The 22,583-nt window shown below is 57.7% G+C and overlaps 2 protein-coding genes across 2 annotated transcripts; both read left to right on the top strand.

Moving 5' to 3' along the window:
• Positions 1–9,756: 9,756 nt before the first annotated feature.
• On the top strand, positions 9,757–14,841 carry LINJ_31_1540 (conserved hypothetical protein; the record flags this gene model as incomplete). Its single annotated transcript, XM_001467411.1, has 1 exon — positions 9,757–14,841. The coding sequence occupies one exon, from the start codon at positions 9,757–9,759 to the stop codon at positions 14,839–14,841; it is 5,085 nt and encodes a 1,694-aa protein (XP_001467448.1).
• Positions 14,842–17,494: 2,653 nt separating this feature from the next.
• Positions 17,495–20,941, top strand: LINJ_31_1530 (conserved hypothetical protein; the record flags this gene model as incomplete). The annotated part of the gene is made up of 1 exon (XM_001467410.1): positions 17,495–20,941. The coding sequence occupies one exon, from the start codon at positions 17,495–17,497 to the stop codon at positions 20,939–20,941; it is 3,447 nt and encodes a 1,148-aa protein (XP_001467447.1).
• Positions 20,942–22,583: the final 1,642 nt, after the last annotated feature.

Genomic DNA, 22,583 nt, shown 5'->3' with positions numbered 1-22,583 from the left:
AGGAGGGAGCCAGAGGGCGAGGGGTACGTTTTTTCTCTTGTTTCTCTGCTGCTCTTCTCGTTTTGCGCGCTCCGTTTTCCGTTTTGCTAACTCTTATCTCCTCTTTCCTCCCTGTTCCCTGTTGACACACACTCTCGCTTCCCGTTGTATTTGCTCTTTCTTTCGTGTTCTCGTTTTGTAAAGAATCATCAGGCTCTCAGGAGAGGCCACCCTCCCCCACCCCACCATACACCTCACCCCTTGTCCTCTCTATCCCCTCCCTCTCTCTGTTCTTCCTTTCACTTTTATGCAGTTTTTCACACCTTTTTTTTCGAATCTCTTCGCTCTTCCTTTTCTTCGCCCTGCTTCGAAATCCTGAAGCCGGAGGGGGACGCACCCCTCTCAGTGCGTGGCATCTCAGGGTCCAGTGCACCCCCACTCTGTGTGTTTGTGTGGGGAAGCCGAGCCGCCCCCCTATCCCCTGCCGATGCCGCACCGCTTCTGGCCGTAGCAGGGTCAGGCACCTACCTACGTAGGGAGCTCGTAGCAATGTATCGCTGCTGATGCCGGCGGTGAGGCCGCGGATGGCGTTGCGTGTGAGAGATCCCCGACAGTGGGCACGCGTGTACCACCCGTGTGATGGGGAGGGTGTCGGCGTGACTCGAATGTATCCCGCCCGGCCCTCGCACTGCCTCCCGGTGCGGGGAGCCTGAGTCACCGGGAGGGGGATGAACCAGGTGGCGACCGACACGATGTGCGCGGCTGTGAGGTGCCCTGTGAAGCAGGGGCGGGCAGAGTGTGAGGCAGGGGCCCTGCTCTCAGATGACTGTGTCGACGGCTGCTTCGCACGAGGCGATGGGGCCCTGTGGCAGGCCGAGTGGAGTAGTGTATGGCTGATGCGCTGCGGCAGAGAAGTGGGCACGCTGATCAAATATGTCTCCTTCTTTCGCCTCTTGTCGTAGGCGCAGTTGTCTTTTTGTTTTACTTGTGCTCGACTTCCTTGATCGAAGCGTCTTGTCTCGCTTTCTTGTTCGCTCTTTTCTGTTGGTCGACGGTGTTTCCTTGAGATATAATTCAGGGGTGCAAGTGTCTTTGTGCATGTCTGTGTTTGCCCCATGCACATCCGTCTTTGCATCCTCATGAGACACGGATGTGGCTCCGTTGTTCCTCCCTCTCTCTTCCCCTCTTTTATGTCCCTCTTTTCATCTTCGTTTACGCATTCGTCTGCCTTTTCATTCGATTCTTCTCTTGCCAACAGGGCTGAGCTTTTTGGTGCATCTTTTTTTTCGGGTAGCGGTGTTGGTGGTCGAGTGCTAGCTGTGTTGGGCTTCTTTTTTTCTTTTCGTCGTTGTTTGTGCGCGAACATTCGTCCAACCTCCTCCCCAGGGCCGCGTCTTCTGCCATAGCCGTGAACATCGATGACTTGCTCACGGCTATGGCAGAACTGCGAGCACGAGCGTAAGAGGAGAGCCGAGTGCGTCGGTAAATAGCGCTTACCCTCTTTTTACTGTCCTGCTCGCTGCTGTTGAAGCAGAACCTGTGCGTACGGCGCTCTCTGCCTATGCGCGCTTGCGCATGCCTGTGCTCACAGCCAGCGCGACGCGGAAGTCGCAGCGTTATGGGCTTGCATGGTTGGTGCGAGGCGGGTGGTGGAGGCGATCGGCCCAACGGGGGGGGGCGGAGATGTTTCTCCTCCTGCCGGCGTCTTTGCATGTGCCATTACTTCCCACTTTGCATGTCTCATTTCGCTTGTGCCTGTTCTCGTTCCACGGCCGATGATGTGCGCATACGGACCTTCTTTTGGCCTCCACTGTATCTTTTGTTCGTGTTTGCTTGTTCTTTGGCGCCATTCATCTGCTCTTTCCGTTTTTGTTTTTGGTTGTTGTTCCCCTCCTCCTCTGCCCCCGTCTTCATGTATATATTTTTTTTATCTGTGCTTCCGTGCGCGTGTTTCCGGTCTGGGGACGACACACACACAAAAAAACCAACACACAACAAAGGGGCGACATACTCCACCGCATGAACAGCACACTTTCCCTGTTCGCCCCCCCCCTCTCCGCCTCTCGCCTCTATTTCTTTCTCCTTTTCGTTGTTTTCGCACTTTCCCTTCCTCCCACTCTCTTTGGCATGCACGTAGACGTCTTCGACTTCCGTTTTTTTTTTGTGTTTCCTGAGCCGCTTCGTTGCTCTGCCTTTTGCTCTCTGTGGCTCTCATCATTGCGCCGCCGCCACAACCGACGTTTTCTTTGCCGTTCCGCCGTCTCACTGCTCCAGTGTTCAGCAGCGCACCCCCTTTTTCCCCTTTTTTCCTTTTATGCTCTCCGAGCGTAGCAACCCATTGTGTTCCTCACCTCGCCTTCCCCACTCGATATGTGTGGATTTGCGGCTCCTGTCTTAGTCTGCCCGCCGGCATCGGCTGAACGGGGCCACGCCAACTTTCAAGAATGCCTTTGTGCACCGCTCCTCAGCCTTTGCACACCGTACTATCCTTCCCCGCGCAACGGGGGTGCACAGGCTGAGGACATGCAACATCACAGCGAATTCGAACTCGTTCGTTTCGCCCCCTCCTCCTCCCCCTTTATTTTACAACCAGGGAAGCGCGATCGTGACAGACACGCATACTTTACGCAACTCGAAACAAAAAACGAGCAAAGGCTGGAAGAAAACGAAAAGCAAAAAAAAAGAAGCGAACCACGCATTCTCACTGGCACACTCACTCGCTTTTTTCGTTCCAACCCTCCCCTCCTCCCTCCGTTCAAACGGTTTGAAGACGTCTCTTAACAGTTGTTTGTGCTTGTACATACATACATACATATATACATATATATACATATATACATATATACATATACATATATATATATATGTATATATACATATTCACTCTCGCTCCCTTGCACATCTCTTCTTCGCCCGTCAACAATGCGCCGCACAGAGACGTGATGCTCTGCTGAGAGAGCTGCAGAATGTAAAAGCTCTGCTCTTTAACGTCTTTTCAGTTTTTTTTTGCCTTTTTTGTGTGTTGTGTTGTGTTTGTGTGTGCTCGAGTCTCCTCTGTACAGCTGATCTGTGGGATCCGGGAGACCTATGCGTGTAGGCGCTGGTGGGCTTTGGTGATGGCGGCGTTGTCCATTTTTTTCTCCCTTGTCTCTTCTCGAGAAGACAGATTTGCCGACGAGCACGGGCGCTGACTGAAGGCGATCAAGTAGAAGATGAGCAGGCAAGCGGCTAAACCTGTTGCTGTTGCCGTTCTTGCTGATCGTGTCTTTTTTTCTCCCTCTCTCGCGCCCTTATCTGTCATTTTGTTCTTTTATGTGCACTCTCGCTCTCCCACGACTCACGTGTGCGCCCCTTTTGTCTTCTGTTGTGTTTTCTGTGAAATTCGTCGCCTGTTTTTTTTTTTGTTCTTCGTTTCGGTCCTTTCCCAGTGTTCTGTGCGCTTCCCACTACCACCGCCTCTCCCCCTCTCTCTCGCTCTCTGGGAAGGGATGGGAGCCTCGGTGGGTGTAGAGAACCGCAGCCCGATGTGGTTTATTTTGCTCTCCTTTCCTGTCCTCTTTTCCATGTTTGCGTGACGTTGCTTCGTTCGCCTTTTCCTCCAGCGATGGCGTGCCACCGCGTGCGTATACGTGTGTCTTCTTCGTCAGCGTCAACACCGTCTTGCGTAAGTTTGAGTGCATGCCGGACAGGCGTGCGAGAAGACGCAGAGCACGACTTCAGCACATACGAAGAACGGAAGGAAAAGGGGGAAGAACCCCTTCCCCCAGAAAAAAAAAACAGCAACACTCCGGCACTTATGCGCACCCCTTTCCTGCTCTGCAGGCCTTTCACAAGACCGATTACTTCATGGATTCGCTTACGTTGAACTGAGTCTCGACAGCGCCGAAAAAACGAACCAAAAAAGAGTAAACGAAAAGGGAAGCTGCGGCAACGTTGGAGGTGCGCGATCAGTGGTGCCGATGGTGGTCGGAGCGGACAGAATGGACGAGTACATGGGGGAGTCCAAGTCTTCTCTCAGCTTCTCCGCCCCTCCGCCCCTCCTCCCCTTCTCCACTCCCCTCAGTCTGTTATTCACCTGCACATCTTCTCTGTTGGACCTGCTTGTTTAACAATAACGTCCACGTGCGGAAACAAGAGAAAGATGTCATGCTGCGTTACATGCGCCGCTTCTTGTGTGCATGCATTGACTACTGCTAAGAGCGATAAGGAAGAAAAAGGGAAAAGGTGAGCCTAAACAGGAAAAGTCTCGACAAGAATGAAGCAATATGGAAAACGCTCAGCAAACACTGCGTCGAGGGCTCATTCATTCCCGATCCAGTGTCTTTCTTCGATGCTGTTTTACTGAGCTTCTGGATCTCTTTCTGCTTCTCTCTTGTCTATGCTCTCTCCTCCCTATGTGTCCTCTTCGTTGGCCTGGATGTTTTGGAGGGGTGCCCACCTCCCCTTTCACTTCGAAACAAAAGAAACATGAAGCGAACAACCCTGTATCACCCATGAGGGGCGCATCGAGGCATGTGTGTGTGTGTGTGTGTGCGTGCGTGCACTCAGCTAACGAAAGAAGAACGGCATAAAAAGGCAAGAGAGGGCATCACATCGCGGTGCGTCTTATTCTTGCCAAGTAGTATCTCCTTTCCCTCGTTCTCCTGTGTGTGTGCTTTCAATGTGCTCTTGTCATGGCGCGATGGATCGGATGGAGAGGGCAGAGGAGGATCGACGAGCGCCGTGACTGTCTCTCTGGTTTTCTATGATTCCTGAGGAACTAAATTTTTTTTTTTGGGGGCGTGGCAGCGCTTCTGATGTATATGCATATGTGTTTGTGTGCCTGCTTTACGGCGGAAACGCATGCGCTGTACAGTCGTCTGGGTGCAAACAGGTGGTTGTGGCCGTGAAGTGAGAGCGCGTAGACACGTATGTGTGTGTGTGTGTGGTCCTTCTTTCCCTTTTTTCGCGATGAGTGCCCACCTCTCCCCCGAAACAGACGCCCTCACGCACATATATAAGCCGCCACGCTCCTCCCCCTCCCCTCTCTTTGTCTCTTTCTTATGTATTTCTTCTCCCCTCCTCCAGCCCTTTTCTTCCCTTTCGTTTTGTTCCACCCGCCTTCCCGCTCTCCTTCTTCGTGCTTGTGCGTCGACATCTGCTGCTTGGCAACATGTAACTCTCCCGCTCCTGTAAGGTTTGCACACGCGGAACCGAAACAACAACAGCGACGAAAATACGCATATCTGCGCGCGCGTGCGTGTGTGAGGATGAACGGGCAAAGTCCTCTCTAACGATAAATCAAACATATCTCTTCAAAAAGAGAACGTAATGAAGAACGAAGCGGTTGGAAGGGGCCAACGGACAGCAGCAGAGAAGAGGGAAAGTGAAAGCAAACGCGAATGACCCCCCCACCCCGTGCTCGCTCCGTGTTTCATTCTTTTTTTTTGTTATATATGCGAGCTTCTCCCTGGCAAGGGGGTGAAGGCGTACGCCGGCGCGCACGCGCCTCGAAGTGGAGGTGGGTAGACGAAGGCGAGGGAATGATGGAACTTCCTTGCTTAGGCAACACATGCAAGCAGTCTGATGGCAGTGTCTAGCAGGAGGACATGGAGCATAAGAAAGAGAGGATCACTGACCAAACCCAGCGAGAGAGAGTGTGAGAACAAAAAAGTTCGCTCTGCCAGCGCGTGGAATACGGTGCAAGATTGCTCCATCTCGTGCACGCGTAAGTGGACAATGAAGCACGCGCGTGAACGATCAAGCCCCTCTCCCCCTCTCCTGCACAAACACGTGCCTGACGCCACCTGTACGGACATGAACAGACATATGGCTGAATCCAGCACGCGTGTGCGCACCAGGTGATTGGCCCACGCCTTTCCCTTGCGCTCTCGCAAGTTTGGGCGAATATCGGCTGCCGCCCTCCTTCTGGTCTTACGCAGGGATGTCCTCACGGGCAGTGCAAAGCGCGCGCTCGTGTGCCTGTGAGGGGTGCTGCTTTCCTGATATATACATATATATACATATATATACATATATATACATATATATACATATATACATACATACATACATACATACATACATACATACATACATATATGTGTGTGTGTGTGTGTGTGTGTGCTTGTGTGTGCTTGTGGTCTTTCTCTAGTTTTTGGGCTTTCGGCGCGCGTGGCGGCTGTGTGTCATTCTGGTCAAAGTGAGTTTGTGTGTTCCACCTCTCCTCCTCGTGTCTTGCTCTCTCTCTCTCTTTCCCTTTTCACATGCGCGTGTCTGCCAATCACGCGCGCGAAAAAAAACGTATAGCTGCAGCAGCAAAGCAAAAGGTGCAGCTCCAGCAGTGGTGCTCGCCGGCCCACGAGCGTACTTTTCTCCTCCTCTCTCTCTTTTCCTCGTGGCTCGTCTTTGCTCTTTTTGTGTGCGTGTCTTTCTCCGTCTCTCTCCTTCTCGAGATGCCTCTGTTCACCCCTCACCCTACCCCTGTTCCACTGTCCTTTTTATTCTGTTTTTTTTTTTCTTCGGTCCTTTTCTTTTTTGCGCAGGATTGGATTGCTTGTTTCGCACCCTTGCTTGCGGTTGCCATTCTTTTTTGGTGTTTTTCGGTTGCGCACCAGCGATTCCCTTCTCGTTTTTCTTTTTTTCGCTGTGTCTTCGTCTTCATCGAGTTGTAAAGTAGCAAATCTTTTTTTTCCTTTTGTATTTCTGTTAGGGATGCGATGACTCTTGCGTCTAACATGCCATGCACTCTCCTACGTTTGTTTGCGCTTCTCTCTTTTTTTTCCTTCTCCCTCTTGGCCATGCACGCACTCATAGAGACGTGTGCCACCCACGGACCCGTGCACATACGTTTGTGCCTATATCTTCTTCCTATTCTATGAGAAGGTTTGCCAGTCTCTGTGTATCTGGATGTCGTTCTCTGGATGTGGTTGCTCTTGTCTTACGTTTCGACCCCTTTCTTACCCACGGCGTGCACTGCACGTGGATGAGGTGGAATCAGCGTACAGACACATATTCAGACGCGCGTCACCAACAAAACTGCTGCGAACGAAAAATGGGCGGATCTGGAACACTAGGAGGGTTTCTAGTGTACGTTCCGCGTGGTACACATGCCCACAAGGATTACGCAGATGTCAGGGACGGTTTCTCGAAGCGTAGAAGAGCCATTCCCTGCTTCGCCGGACGTGTGAGCACCCCCTTTCACATCAAGCGGCCCACCTGCGGGCCAGATGGAGGCAGTGATGGTGGTGGTGGGGGAGTAGGCTCCCATATGCAACGGCTACTTGTCATATCGCTATCCTATCTCTCTTTCTATTCTTCTTCCTCTACTTGTCTCCTCTCTGGGCAGTGGCGCACTCTACCACACACACGGTCACATACATCCGGGCAAGCCAACGGAGTCGTGGAGGGCACTCGCTTATCTTTTGCCACTTCTTCAACGTGCGGAGGCGCATACAGACACAACACACACGTGCGTACAGCCGGCTCCCTCCAGGATTTCAATATCACCACATGAACGTGTCTCCGTGCCCACGCATTGGCTGAAAGGTTTTGTTCGTCTGCGTGGTCTCTCGCGTTTTTTTTCGTTCCCTTGCTTTGATCAGCTTGTCCTTCCCTCCTTTCAGTTATTCTTCTACTGGTGGGTGTGCTTCAACGCAGGCACGCACGCCTGCCGCTGCCCCTGCTCCCCGAGCTCAGCATCTTTCGGCGCAAAGTCTAGCTCTCTGATTGGGGAAGGTGTGTCGCCCTCCCCCCTCCCCCGGCAGCCGCTATCGCGGGCGCACTCGCACATCACAGAGGAGGGGCTCCTGCAAGGAAAGAGCGTACTGGCCAGCGGGCGGGATTTGTCTTCGCTTTGGGGCGGCCGCGCCGGCAAGGGGAACGCTGCCATGCTGTGAGAAGTCATCAAAACAGATAACGCTGGCCAAGACAAGCGAACAATAAAACGCACACGTAGGAGAGGCATATCGGCCTCTTACCACCTTTTGCTGCTGTACTCGATCTCGCATATTTTCCCTTCTCGTTGCCTGCATCTCTCACCTTCTCCCCCCTCCCCTCCATCCCTCTGTCTCTCTTAGCGTCTCTCTCTCTTCCTGGGTGTCTTGACGGAGGGCATTTTTTTCATGTTTCGTGTGTTTTGGTGAGGTTGCTGTTGTGCGCTCTCTTCCTCTCCGACCCTTTTTGTTTCTGCTCGCTTCAGCTCTGCCCTTCGCTGTTGTCTGTCTTTCCTTTTTCGTTTTGTTGCTCTCTCTCTCTGTCTGTCTTGCTCCCTTTCTTCCTCTGGTGTACTTCTTCCAACCGTGTACAAACCACAACGAATAGAGAAGGGCCGGAGAGACGATACCGCCCGGAAACGCCTCCGCTTACTCGCTTGCCCAACGCTCGCACACATCCAAGCCGATAGCTGCACAGAGTGTGCACAAAACGCCGCACCATTTTGAGAGAACAAACAGCAGAGCTTTTTTCGTCTCTTCGTTCTGGCGCTTCTCCACGGCAGCGAAATCGACCACCTCTTCAAGTGCCGTTGGTGTTTGACCGCAGCAGGGAAAGTCAATCAGATAACTTACCTTGATCTTTTCGTTCTTTCTTTTTACTCCCTCAAGGCGTCTTTCGTCGACCAACACCCCGCTGCCCCACGCTTCTGTGCACGCCTATTGATAGGCGTACAAACAAACCAAAAAAAAAAGAAGGGTAGCGTGGGGGTCCCGTACGCCTGCCAAACTGGTTGTGTTTTTGCGGAGCTGCCATCCATCAAGCTATTGCCCTCCCCTCACTGCTTTCTTCGCATCATCGAAGCAACCAGTCGTAGGCGTGCTCGGGCTTCCTTCGAAGTCGGAACGCAGTCCGACCTACGCCAAAGAGAAAAAGAAGCAACCCCCCAAAACACAATCAAACAACGACAGCAAACCGAAATAATAACGACAACGCCAAGCGAAGAGTCCGAACGACAGTGGTAAGGAACTGCGGGGACGCACCTGATTTATTGTTGCGCTTTTTTGTTTCTGCTGCCTTCGAGTGCGCACCTCGTCATCGCGTGCCTTCTTTTTGCTTTCTTTCCCTGTCATTAGCCGTCTTATGCTTGCTCGCTTTTCTTCTTGGTGTCTCTACCCTCCCTCCCTCTCCGTGCCTCTAAGCGTTTCGCCGAGTCTTGTCTCTTTCTGTGTGCGCGTGCGTGTGGGCGACTGGCTTATTCTCCATTTTCCCTCTTGTTACCTCCGTTTTCTTTCTCGGTATCTCTCCGTCTATCTGAGGTAGCTTTACGGCTCGCCGCCGCCGGTTCCCTGACGGCTGCTGTGGTCTTTGTTTGGTTCGTGTGAGTGCATGCACATTGTGTGGCACCTTCCTCTTCTCCACTCTTCCCCTCTCTTGTCTTTTTTTTATATGTGCGGAGATTTCTGTTATCTTTTTTTTTTTTGCTTGCTTGCTTGTTTGCTGAGGCTTAGAGTGAGCTGGCCATTTGCACACATCGTGCCTGCACGCACGGACGTCATCTTGCTCTGCTTTTTCTTCGCTGCTCTTCTTTCTGTGAGGGCGTGCGCTCGTTGCACACATCTTTTTACCTGCACTCACTGCGGCCTTCTCGCTCTCTTGGGCAGGCGGAGGTACACTTTCGTTTCTGCCTGAGCGGGTCGGGCGCGTCGCGCGGTACACCACGCGCGTTGGAGTTTAACCGCGAAAAGCGCCTCCTTTGATCGTGTCTCGGCAGCGAAGAGAGAGAGGGCGGGCGGGCGAGCGAGCGGTACGTCTGGAGCAGCAACACCATCATCAGCACGAGCAGCCCAGCAAAGGAACGCAGGGATGGGTGCAGTGCCGAGTCGCGAAACCGTTGAACACTGGCTCTCTCAGCCACCCTTCTACGGCCAGCGCCAGCAGATTGTTCTCATTCCGCTCCTGAAGAAGTTCTTTCCGAGTCCAGACTGCTCCTTGTTCGTGCAGCTCTACGACGCACGATGTGATCCGGCGGTGCGGTACTACTACTACGCCAACGACGGCATCAACAAGGTGCAATCGACGCCAACCTCGCCGGTGTCTCCGACGGTGCACGCGGCACACGAGAGCGTCGGCAACGTTGCCTCGCCCACCTACCTGGCCGAGGTGATCGGCAATGCTCCCGTCTACTGCCCTCCCGCTGACGTGTTTCCATCTGTGAACTTGACGCGGGAGGCCATGTATGATGCTTACATCACCAACGGCGGAGAGAGAATGGTCTACGAGACGGATGAGGAGATGTTGCGGGCCTACCGTGCAGATGCAACGTCGGTGCGACCGCTGCCGTGCGCTGTGGCTTTCCTCTACCACCGACCGGCTTCGGCAGCAAGCCCCACCACTTCTACTGCTACGGGTGATGCTGGCTTCGAGGGGAGCTCGGCGGCAGCCTCCATCAACGGGACCGCTGCTGTCGGCGCCCATAGCTTCCCTGAAGACTGCACCGAGGTGCTGGGCTGCTACGTGAAGGCGACAGGGTTCATCGGCGACGTGCACGGGCTGGGTGCTTCGTGCCCGCGAAAGCTGCCGGACTGCGAGATGCAGATGTTTCTGACCAAGTCTGCCGGCGACCACCACCGCACGCACGTCCTTCTTACGGCGGTCTACACGTACGCGGAGCAGTGGCAGCGTGCGTGTTTGCACTGTGTGCCGTGCGACCTCACAGCGAGGGAGCTGGCGCCAGCGGTGACGAAAGGCGGCGGCACTGCCGACAAGGATCTCGGCGACGTCTTCTTCTACTACAAGCCCTTCTCCCAGCCACATCACATGCTTGTGGAGGCGAGCCGCGTAGCTGGGCATAATTGCACGGCGAAGTCCGCAGCCGCCGAGAGAAACGGGAACAGGGGTGGCACCCTTAAGGTGGACGAAAAGGCTCGGTTTTGGGCTCCACCGCCGTTGCCGTCACTTGTGATGCGTAGCCGCCGGACTAATGTGCCGCTACTGTGCTTCCTGCGTGAGATGCGCACGTGCGCGCGCTCGTTCTTTCTCTTCTACTTCAAGCACTACCTTGAGCACCAGGACTTACTGAAGCCGGGGTGTCGCGAAAAGGTCGGCGGTGCCGACGGCGGACAGGATCGGCAGACCGAGAACAATCATCTCACCACTCCCCTCGACCACGGAGCTGGGGCGAACTGTTTCCTCGGCATGCCTCCGCTTGGCAGCGTGCAAATGTGGCTGCAGGGGGCGACGCGCGCGTCGGCGTCGCTTTCTGAATTCGGTGACGAGGGCTCCAGCACGGATACAGAATCAATGCTAAACTTTCACGTGATGGCGCCGTACGTGCGTGCATTGTCTGAGTTCATTGTGGCCTGCCTGCTGCACAACATCAACCCGCTAGAGGTCTCCCGGCTTTCGTCTGCGCCGGACGATTCGGCGATCGCGGCGGCCTCCACGGGCGATGATGCGAAGGACACCACCATGAAAGGAGAGGCACCTGCAACTGATGCGGTGGGCGGCAGCGCTTTTTTCACCTCCCCCACCGACGCGGCCATGATGGCCGCGAGCCCGACATTCCCGCAGTCTTTCTCGTTCATCCGCCTGCCGGACGAGGACATGATCGTACAACCTTGGCCACCCAGCAGCAGCGGGGGCGAGACAGGTGATGAAGCATCCGCCACCACCGCTGCTGCTTCTCCCTCAAGCGCCGGGCTGCTCTCGGCGTGGCGGTCTAGGCACACGAACTATCATCTGTTCTGGTCGGTGGGGCCGAGCATCGTGAATCGGCGCACCGCCACGGCGGCGTTGCTGCACTGGTACAAGACTGAAAAAGCTCCTGTGGTGTGGGGGTGCAACCTGGACGAGAAGGACTGCGAGATGGTCGCTGGCGGCAAGGAGAGCGCTAGCGCCAGCGACGATGTGTCAGCGGAGGCTTTTCCCTCTTCATCCTTGGGGAGCTACATGAGCACGGTGACAGTGAATGGGCAGAAGGAGGAGCTGCTGCGCTGCAACACGGTGCTCAGCTTAATGCGGTTAGAGGCCGGGATGCCGGTAGAGGCACGCGTGCTGCGTGTGTGTCGCATCCCGCTGGAGGAACTGCTTCTAGGTGAGCTGCGCGACTCCAGCAAGCTCGCTCGCGAGGCGGGGCCAGAGGACCCTCACTGGGTGCGGCAGGCGGAGAGCCCCAGCGGCGATGGGGGCGCGACGAAGTACGTGGGCTGCGTGCTGCACGCATCCGATCCGGCTGAGGGGGTGTCCAGAACGGTGATTGCGAACAAGGGCGTGGAGCTCCCGGTCGTGCCACCGGAGGCTGACGGGGTCATCGGTGATGGGACATCGTGCCTGTGGCGGGTCAGCTTGATTGAGCGCATGTGCCGCATCATCGCCGTGACGCCGCAGTTCCTGAAGCCGATCCGCAAGAAGCACCCCAAGAAGAAGTTGCAGTCGAAGGCGGTGATCGTGCACGGCACGGCGTCGCACGTCTTTCTGAAAGTTGCCTCCCCCTCGCAAACCACCGCTTCGCCCACGTCAGTTTCGCCAACCGCGACAGAGCCCGCGCAGAAGGGTGCTGTGGAGCCGAAGGAGAACGAGGCGACGCCAGCGAGGGCCTCAGTGGTCACATCACCAGACAGGCAGGATGCGGTAGTGCTGAAGGAGGAAAGGCCCGGCGGCACTGTAGCCGTGCCGGCCCCTCTTGCGCCCGATGCCGCCACTTCCACCGCCGCCACCACCGCATACGCCTCAGCCGCAGCGACCACGAAGGCCAAAAAGAAGACGCAGAGGATGGCGGACGTCGCCGCAGCGCCAGGCTCTGCCTTCACCCCTACTGTGACCGTGCCGAAGACTGCGGATAAGGCGGCGCCCCCTGCAGCGGTCAGCGCCGCCAATGCGGCTGTCACCACTGACACCGCTGCTGTTGTTACTCAGCTCAACTCTACGAAGGGAGCAAAGACGACTCCAGCGGAGAAGAACTCGAAGAGGGCAGGGGCGGCAACGAAGGGGTCATCGGAGACTGTGACTCACACTGATGCTGTAATAGAAGACAAGCAGAGCAAGCCTTCAGCATCGTTAACTCCCATCGTGTCTGCCGCCACAAAAACAAAGACGACCAAGTCCACCGCTCGTGCTCCTGGCGCTTCAGCGACCGCGGAGAAGGCAAACGAGCTGAAGGCAGGCAACACCGCTTCCCGCAGTGGCGCCGCGAGAGCCGCCGAAACCTTCGCGAGAACAACTCCCACCGCGAAGCATGCGACCATCCCAACGGCAGAGAGGCAGAAAAAGAAGTCATCACCGCCGCGACCCCTGCAGCCCCCGGTGCCGGCTGGCGAGTATGACTCGAACAGAAAGAGCAACAAAGCCGCTCCGGGTGGCAAGTACCCGAACCCCTCCACCGCCAGCTCGTTTGGTGGCGCCAGCGCGACAGCTTGTGCACCGCCCCACCCGCCAGGGGGCATCTACTACCCGGCCCCGCCGTCGTACGAAGCCAAGACGCTGCAGCAACTGCTGCGAGACCCCTACGAGCAGCACGGCTACGGCTACCAAGTACCGCCACCGCCTCTGCCTTTCGCAGACCCGCACAGCAGCTCCAACGCCATACCGAGCTGTGTGGGCTACTACTACAGCTCCGATGGGTATCAGCCGCACGCCGTCTACGGCGGCGGCTTCGTCAGCACCAACAGCCATGCCGCTGCGTACTACAACACAGACATGCGCAGCGGAGTAGCAGTCGCTGCTGATGCCGGCAAACACATGGGCGACGGCGGCTACGGCGATTCACCATATGTGTACGCAGCGCAGCCACAGCAACTGCAGACGCTGCTCCCACCGGGCCAGCCGCCGCGGCACACGGGAACGACGAAGGAGATTCGTGGGGAAGGCTTGTTCTCCCCCGTTGGATCCTACTCGCTGCCCTCGAAGGAAGAGGGCAACAGCTGCGAGGCCGTCCCAACGGTGGCGCCCGGCAGCCGACAGGGAGCGGCGCCTTCCCTGCGGCATCACGTGAGCTTTGAGGCGGGCGTGGCCCTGTCGAAGGAGGCCGTGGCAGACAAGGCGGCCCTCAGCTCTCCAAGGCGGGCAGCGACGCTTCTGCGCCCCGGAGCGCTGTGCAGTGGTTCGCCCACCACGATGTCTCTCGCGTCCCCCAACGCACACTGCCCCAGCCACCACCACACAACCTCAATGCCGCCACCGCTGCTGCTCCAGGGCTCCGACATCGGCGAGTCGATGTCGCACGACTTCGAGTACCACCACAACAAGTCTGTGAGCGGCACCGGCTCGCACCTGCACTTTCAACTGGATGAACTCAACTCGCCCGTCACGAACGACAGCAGCATTGTGATGTCGAACGGGCATCACTGGCACCACACCAGACACGCAAGTAGCCCCTACCAGACCAGCACCACAATAATGGAGGACGCCGGGGTGCCGTGCGGCCAGGGTTGTGGTTCTGTAGGCGGATCGGTGAATGTGACGGTGCGGGTACGCCATCACCATAGTCGCACGCACTCCCACGCCGCCAGCTACTTCAGCGATGCCACCCTGGACTCTGCAAGTACGCACCATCACCACCACCACCACGACACGGTGCATCACATGAACTGCAGCACCTCCGTGGCGAGCGGTGGCGGTGTGGGGGCCGGGGCTGCCAGCCTGAACGGAACGCAGACGTCGCACAGCTGTGCGAGTTTGGAGCACTCGTCGAATGCGTTCCACAGGCTATCCGGCGCCGGGTGTGGCTCTCCTCATGAGCACATCATCGCTACGGAGGGCGATCACCACCACCACGCCTCATCCCCTCGCCAACACTACGAGCACCAGCCCCGCCACCATGCGCCTGGGGCGACGGCGAGCAGCACGCGAAGCGGTGACACGGCGAGCGCAGCGCGGATGACGGACAAGCGTACGGGAACGTACCGGTGGGACTGGCGCACGGCATCTCTAGACATGGGATATGAAGACTGAGCGGGGCGTCTGTGATGTGCGCGTTGCCTTCTTCCCTTTTCCTCCCGCTTTGCTTTCGCCACATGGCGTCGTCTCCTCCACGAATTCATCATGATGGCGTTTCTGTGCTAGCGAGTGAGCCGGCGAAGTCGTTCGCAGAGCCATTGAGCAGGAGAGGTGACTGCGGCGCGTCTGACGCGGCTCTTTCTGTTTTGTGTGCGGGGTGGCGGGCTGAAAGGGGAGGGGCGCGTATTCGTCTGTCCGTTTTATTTTCGTATGCTCTCTCTCCATCTCTCCGTCCCTCCGTCCGCCTCTGCTTTCTCTTCTCGTCGTCGCTGCAGTCCTTGACCGTGTAGTGAATGGAGGAAGGGAGACGCATCCCTCCCTCCCTCTCTGCCCTCTCCAGCTGTCACTGCGGTTGTCTTGTCCAAGTCTCGTGGAGGAGCTGTGCTTCTTTTTCGCTCGTAGAGAGGTGCTGCTGCGTGTGAAGGTCATGGAGGGAGCCAGAGGGCGAGGGGAGAGGGGGCAATCCATTTCTCTCCCCTTCACTTATGACGACGTTCGTTTGTGGGTGCTTTCACTGCCACGTGTCTTTTCGTGGTGGTGTCTGTGCAACGGCGGCTCCCTTTAGCGCTACATGCTGTTGTTGTGCTTGCGCGCTCAGTATGACGTACTGCCTCTCTTGCAGCCGCTCTGCTCTGCTCTCCTTACTCTTTTTGCGAAGGCCTCCGCACCTCTTCTCTTTATCGGCCTCTTCCTTTCTTTTTTTTTTTCGAGTCGCGCTTCGCCGTCGTCGTCGTCGATGCTGTCGTCACCGTTACCGTTGCCCTCTGCACCTTTCTCTCTCCTCCTCTTACGGCCTTTACGTCTCTCTCTGTCTGCTTACCTTCCTCTCTCTGCGTTTTTATTTTCTTCTCTGTTGTTTTTCTGTGCTACTTTTTTCCCTATTACCCTGAGGCCGGAGGGGGACGCACCCCTCTCAGTGCGTGGCATCTCAGGGTCCAGTGCACCCCCACTCTGTGTGTTTGTGTGGGGAAGCCGAGCCGCCCCCCTATCCCCTGCCGATGCCGCACCGCTTCTGGCCGTAGCAGGGTCAGGCACCTACCTACGTAGGGAGCTCGTAGCAATGTATCGCTGCTGATGCCGGCGGTGAGGCCGCGGATGGCGTTGCGTGTGAGAGATCCCCGACAGTGGGCACGCGTGTACCACCCGTGTGATGGGGAGGGTGTCGGCGTGACTCGAATGTATCCCGCCCGGCCCTCGCACTGCCTCCCGGTGCGGGGAGCCTGAGTCACCGGGAGGGGGATGAACCAGGTGGCGACCGACACGATGTGCGCGGCTGTGAGGTGCCCTGTGAAGCAGGGGCGGGCAGAGTGTGAGGCAGGGGCCCTGCTCTCAGATGACTGTGTCGACGGCTGCTTCGCACGAGGCGATGGGGCCCTGTGGCAGGCCGAGTGGAGTAGTGTATGGCTGATGCGCTGCGGCAGAGAAGTGGGCACGCTGATCAAAAAACCGGATAGGGGCCCTTCGGACTTGCCACCGTGACAAACACCCAAAAGACACGCCACAAATCTTTTTTTTTTTATGGGGCAATTCTGCAGCAAACACTCCAAGACGTATTTGCATGCAACCACAGCTCGACTACCTCCACGGCACCATGGCTGAATCCTCGTCGTCTAGGACGTACCGTCTGCCATTGACGTGATGCATGCATCTAAAAGGCTGCTTGGTTCTTCTCGGTCTCCTTTTTTCTTTGGGTGCGTGCTGCGCTTCAGCAGGACGGCGCTGCAAAGAAAACTGCGAACCCCCCTTTGGGGGGGGCTAACACTTGCTTAGAGTGACTCAGCGCCGCACTGATACTCGTGCGAGTTTCTCGCTCTCTCGACCTCCTTAGCCCTTCACCTCTGACGCGTGCGCGCCTACTGTCTGGAGCTCTCCCCTCTCCGCTGCTTCTGCTGCTCTGTCTGACGACGCCGCTGGGGAGGGGGATCAGCTGGCAAAGGACTGCGGCGCCCTTTCATGCAATGCGTGCCCGGAGAGAAAGTGACGGGACGGAGTGTGCTCCTGCTGAAACTTTCGCTGACCCTTCAGCGCCAGTGCTGGGTCTTCGAAACAAAAAGCGACACGGCCCTCGTGTATCTTTCCCCCCTTTTCCTCCATTCGCAGCGCTTCTTCAACTCATCTGCCTTCTCTCGTCTACCTCTCTCTTCGCCTTCGCCCTTGTGGTGCGTCCGCTCTCCGCACTCTACTGCCCTGCCGGGGCATGACGGTGCCCCCTTGCCCATCCATGATGGCCGTGCGCACATCCATGCCGACTCGCTCGCATACACACCCACCAACTGCTGTCGGGGCTGCGCAGGAGCAGGCGCTTCGTGCACGAACATGGATTGAAGAACAAGAAAGAAGAAAACTCGGAAATCGATTAAAAATCAACGCCAACCGACGAAGAATAGACGAGCAGAATCGAGGGCGTCTGGCGGAACTAGTTTCGTGCTCGAGAGAAATCCTACGAAGCGGTGTACGGGAATCGGACGACGGGCAGTCAGACATCAGGCGCGACCTCCGCGTGCAGTTCTGCTGCCCCTCCTCTTTTTTCACGAGAGGGCAGAGCACGTTTGCTGGCAGCGGCACCCCACACAGAGGCATACCGCTCACCTTCAGCGATACGCAGACCATGGGCGTTGCACCAAGCCGTGAGACGATCCGGCGAGGCTTCTTCAATGTGAGTCAAGCAAACTCGACGGCCGCCGGCAGTGGCAGCGGAGGTGGGGGTGGCAGCAGCAAGCGCCAAGACATCATCCTCATCCCTCTCACAAAGGAGTACTTCCCAAGCCCCGACTGTCCGCTGTTTGTGCAGTTCCACAAGGCGCGCTGCGATGCTGCGGTGAACTACTATTTCCGACGGCCCGGCAATCCGGGAGACCTTAGCCGTATTCCCAACTACGCGAGCTCCTACCGATTACCCGGAGATGAGACGCGCGCTCAGCGGCGCCGTCGTCGTCAGCAGGAGCGCGAAGCACGTGCCGTCGCTGCTGCTGCCGAGTCGGCCCCGGAGAGTGGCGTAGACGCCGATCTGCAGGCTGCCGGGCTAATGCCGGAACGAGGCCACAGCAGCAGTGAGGGGGACGACGATGACAACGAGGATGACTCGTACCCCTCACGTGAAGCCCTATACCGCGGCGTCATCGAGCACGTGGAGGAGATGCTCTTCGACACAGACGCAGAGATGCGGCAAGCCTACGAGTGGGCGCTCGCTCACCCGCACACCACCATGGGGCCCGATGGCAAGAAGCAGCGGAAGGTGCTGCCCGTCTTATGCGCCGTGGCGTTCCGGTCAGACATTAGCAAGGTGCTCAACCTGCACAATGCCGTTCCTGGTGGTGCTGCAGCGCGAACGGCAACTCCTGTGTCCTCTGCTTCCCCGCCGTCGCCATCCTACTGCGGGAGTAGTGCGTCCACGGCCATGAACAACATGCAGGCGGCGCTAGAGAGCGGCGTATACATGTTCGGCTCCATCATCAACATTGTCGGCTGCTTCGGCTTCGCTTCCATGCAGGAGGACGTGGAAGACGCACAGCGGGTGTCGACGCAGGCCTCGGCCATGGCGAACCAGACAACCAGCCTGCTCACCCCAGGTTCCAGGCAGTCGCCCTCGCTGACAGCAGGGGGCACGTATCACAATGACCCGTACTCCTTCACCAGTAGTCAGGCGAGCAGTGGTGGCATGAAGGCGACGTCGCCGATGACGAGCAGTGGAACGCTTCTGAGGACGCGTGGGGTCGGTATGAAAGGTGGCAGCTATCTCGCCCGCATCGGCACGTCCGAGGATGTCATGACGCTGCCGCCTCCGGTGGCCGCCCCGCTAGCGGCCATGGTGTTCCTCACAAAATCTGCCGGCGAGCAGAATCTTGGCCGCGTGACGTACATTGCCGCTAGCACCTACTACTACCAGATGATACAGGCAGGGCTGATCGAGCGGCAGCCCAGCCTGCGAATGGAGGGCCCGATCGCCTATCAGAGCCCGGCCGCAGCCTCGGCACCGCCTCTGCCTCCCTACGACAGCGGAGTCAACAGTGCTGTTCCCGTGCCTGCAGCGGATGCACCGCCGCCGATGTACGGTGCTGCCGCCGGCGGCGGCTCCTCTGCTTCGCCTGCCACGCTTCCGACGCTGTCGGCCGTCGCACAGGGGGCACCGCGGCCATTCCTGCCGCCGATGGAGACGTTCAGCTTCTCGAGCCTTCTCACCAACATTCCGATTCTATCGTTCCTGTACGAAATGAAGTGGCGCTGGGGCTACCTCGGTGTGCTCAAGGGTGGCACCCCAACGGCCGGCCTGAGCCGCAACAGCAGTTTCAGCGGGCCCTTGTCGAGCTACCACATGGACGGCATGACGGCTCGCGGCCCGGGCACTATGATGGGTAACCACAGCTCCGGCGGCTTGTCTGCTGTTGACCGCAGCGTGGGCCAGGGCGTCACGGACGAGATGGAGATGTGGATCACAGCGGACCAGATGATCCACGGCCGCATCTCGAAGGATCTGGCGCAGCGTCTGTGCTGGTCCCTCGCGGAGCGTCCGGAGGTGATGCAGGAGCGCGTGACGCAGCTGCCGAGTGAGGAGAGCGGGTACTGGCGGTACCGCGGGCTGGTGGATCAGGCGCATCCGCCGCCGGTTCCAGAGCCGGGCCACGTGGTGACGATTCACCCAAAAGACGTCTACGTCATGGGCAGCGATGTCCTGCCGGGCTTCAACGAGGGCGACATTTTGCGCTTCGATCCAGGCCGTCTTGTGTGGTTCGCAGACCACTCGATTCCCCTCGAGGGTGTCGTGCTGGCGGCGATGCGACCATACTGCAAGCAGGCGCGCGAGGCGGACTCCGACGACCCGGCTTGGGTGACGCGGGTGTGCGACCGTGAAGAGCTCGAGACTCTGCACAGCGGCGATGGAGATGTCTGCTACCCACCCCCGCGCGCGAGTGCAGAGGAGCTGGCAGTGCTGGAGTCGTGCCCGAACATGGTGCACGTCCACGAGCACATTGGAAACTTCTACGTCTATCGGTTTGAGCGGGATGGCACTACGTACTACCACGGAACGGTGCCGAACTTTGCGAACCCGAACAAGAAGAAGCAGGCGGCCTCTGGCGGCTCACTCGGTGCCTCCATGCCGGGGTCCCAAAATAACGCTAACCCCCCGCCATCCACCGCAGCCGTAGCGACCGCTCCTTACGCGTCCCCGATGGCACGGCCGCCACCGATCTTGTCTGCCTCGACGACCGCTGCCAGCGCAAGCAAGCCGGCGAGCGTGCCGGTGCCCAAGACGATTGCCAGCGCCTTGTTCTCACTGCTGCCAGCGTCACGCGCAACGGCGCAGAAGGGCAGCACCGACACTAGCAGTGCCAGTGGTAGTGCGGTGGCAAGAAGCGGAGCCGGGGAGCACGGCGGGCAAGCCTCTTCACAGACTGGCGCAGGCAACACGTCGGCAGCCCCAACGGCTGCGTACCTTGCCACACCAGTCGTGTCGTCAGCTTCGTCGGAGGCCATGAGCACTGCGCGAAAGTGGATGCAGGCAATATACAGCTATGCCTACGGTGTGCAGAACGTGCAGGCCACGCGTCGCGGCTCCAGCGCAGCGAACCGGACTGGCGCCGCTGCAGGGCCGTCGCGCCCGCCAGTCCTGGGCGGAGTGCCAACGCCCGGCGCTGCCGGAATAAATCACAGCGGTGGCAGCTACCCATCGACGCCAGTGCACGGCTCGCGCGGGATGACGCCGACCTCGATTGGAGCGTCCGCTGGCTTCCCAAATGTAGTTACCGTCGACGTAGCTGTGTGGCCGCCGCAGCGGCGCATGCCCGCTGTCACAACACCGCTGCTATGCCCGGTGACTAGTACTAGCCCTTCCGCCACTCCTAGCACGCCAACGCTTACTGCAGGCAACGGCCCAGCGGTGGCCCGACACTCCCGCTCCTCCTCGCGAACACAGATGCCGCAGACGGGCGCGCCAGCTGCGAAGGGGGTCTCGCCAGCGGTGCCGTTCGGCGGTATCACTGGCACCGCTGGCACCTCTGCTTCAAAGCCGATCAAGCGCTACGTGGAGGGTGGCAGCTACGAGTGGGACTGGCGGTGATAATGGACGTGCGTGCGATGTCTTCATCAAATGGGCATGCGCGCGGCTCACAAAGAGAGGGAGGCGCCGTTTGTGTGCTTGCCTATGCGTTGGCGGCTCTGGCGTGTCGGCCGGCTTCTCTCTTCTTCCAGCCACGCTGCAAGGTTTGCTGTATTTCCTCACCCCGCCTTCTCCCCTGCAAGTCTCTCTCTATCGGTGTAAGCCCCTCTGATGGTTGTCCTGTTAGAGGGGGTCCCTCCCTCCGCCGTCTTCCCTCAGCCATTCCGCGTCTCTCTTCCTTTTCTATCGAGGCGCAGCACGCACGCTGCCGTTTTCATCTGCACATCATGTTTAACGCGAGAGTAGGATAGCGAGGGAACTCCGCGCAGTATTCGGCACGCAGGCGTGCTGAGGAAGGAGGTGAGTCAGCGTCCTCCACGGGAGAAGAATAGCACCGTCGCAGCCTCTCCCTCCTCTCCCTTCTCTCCAATCTTTGCTGTTGTTTACGCAGCTCCGGGCGATACCGCTCCATGGTGTGCTTCTTGTGCTTCCTTCCCTCCCGTCTTCGTGTTTCTATCCCTTCCTTGCCACACCTTTCGTCCGAATGAAAACGTCTTTTTTCCTCGTCAGACTAAGGCACCTAAAGTTTGTAGCGGGCCTGGCGCATGTTAGGCACCCCGCTCTTCACGGCTAACGTTGTCCCCCTTTTTCCTTTGTTGGCCTTCGCTGTCTCGGCTGTGTGTGCTGGCTCGCTTCTGTATATACTTCTTCACCCCCCCTGCGCTGTCGTGTTTTCGCACTCCCGTGTTCTTGTTCCTTGCCACGCCCGGTGACTTATCTTTGCCTGTTGGTGTTGTTGCTTCGTAGGATACGTCTCAGTCGATGGCGTGGGTGGGCGGGTAAGTGTGGCCATGTGGGGCAGGGAAGGTCGCCGATATCGTAGTGCGTGTGCGACATCTCATGCCCTCTTGCTGCGCTTCACACTCCCTCCCCATTCTGTGTCTCATTGTTTTTTTTTTTCGTTTTATTTATATCTTCATCTTTTCCGTGCTCTTGTTACGTTGCTCTGTTTTGTGTTGTCTCGCTGTGACTGTTGATGGTGCGCTGGCGTGCCGCGTTTGAGTGCGTTACTCTGCTCGCGTGCGGCGCATTCTTTTCTTGTTGTTCACCCTCCCCCTTTTCGGTTGTTTCCTGTTCGGTGTGTGTGTGTGTGCCTTCGCCCGTTACGGCATGTAAGCGTTGCACAGCAGTTGAGCGCAGGGGCGAAGTGTGTGATGCACAGGTGAGTGGAGGGCGAAACACCAACAAACACATAAAAGGGAACTCTCGCAGTGGTGGTGTTGGTGGGCTCTTCCCTCCCCTTTTTACTGCAGTTTGACAAGCTGTCGTCTGGATCTTACTTGTTTCACGTGCGGCCGCTACGGACTTCTCGCCGTTTTGTCTCTCCTTCCTTTTTTTTGTTCGATACCGCCGAATACGATTCTTTGTTGGTCTCAGCGTAGGATGTATCGCTGGGGTGGGGCGAGAGAGGGGAGGGGGCTTGTTTTGTATGTTTACAAGTTAGCGTGAACCTCCACGCATGCGCGTGTACATGTGACCGACTGAACGTATGTCTTTTCCTTCCTAACGCCCGTCTTTACACATCGTCGTTTTATTCATTTTT

This window comes from Leishmania infantum, chromosome 31 (assembly GCF_000002875.2).
Source record: "Leishmania infantum JPCM5 genome chromosome 31".
Lineage (NCBI taxonomy): Eukaryota > Euglenozoa > Kinetoplastea > Trypanosomatida > Trypanosomatidae > Leishmania > Leishmania infantum.
The sequence above is the reverse complement of the archived record's forward strand: the minus strand, read 5'-3'. Positions and strand labels throughout refer to the sequence as shown.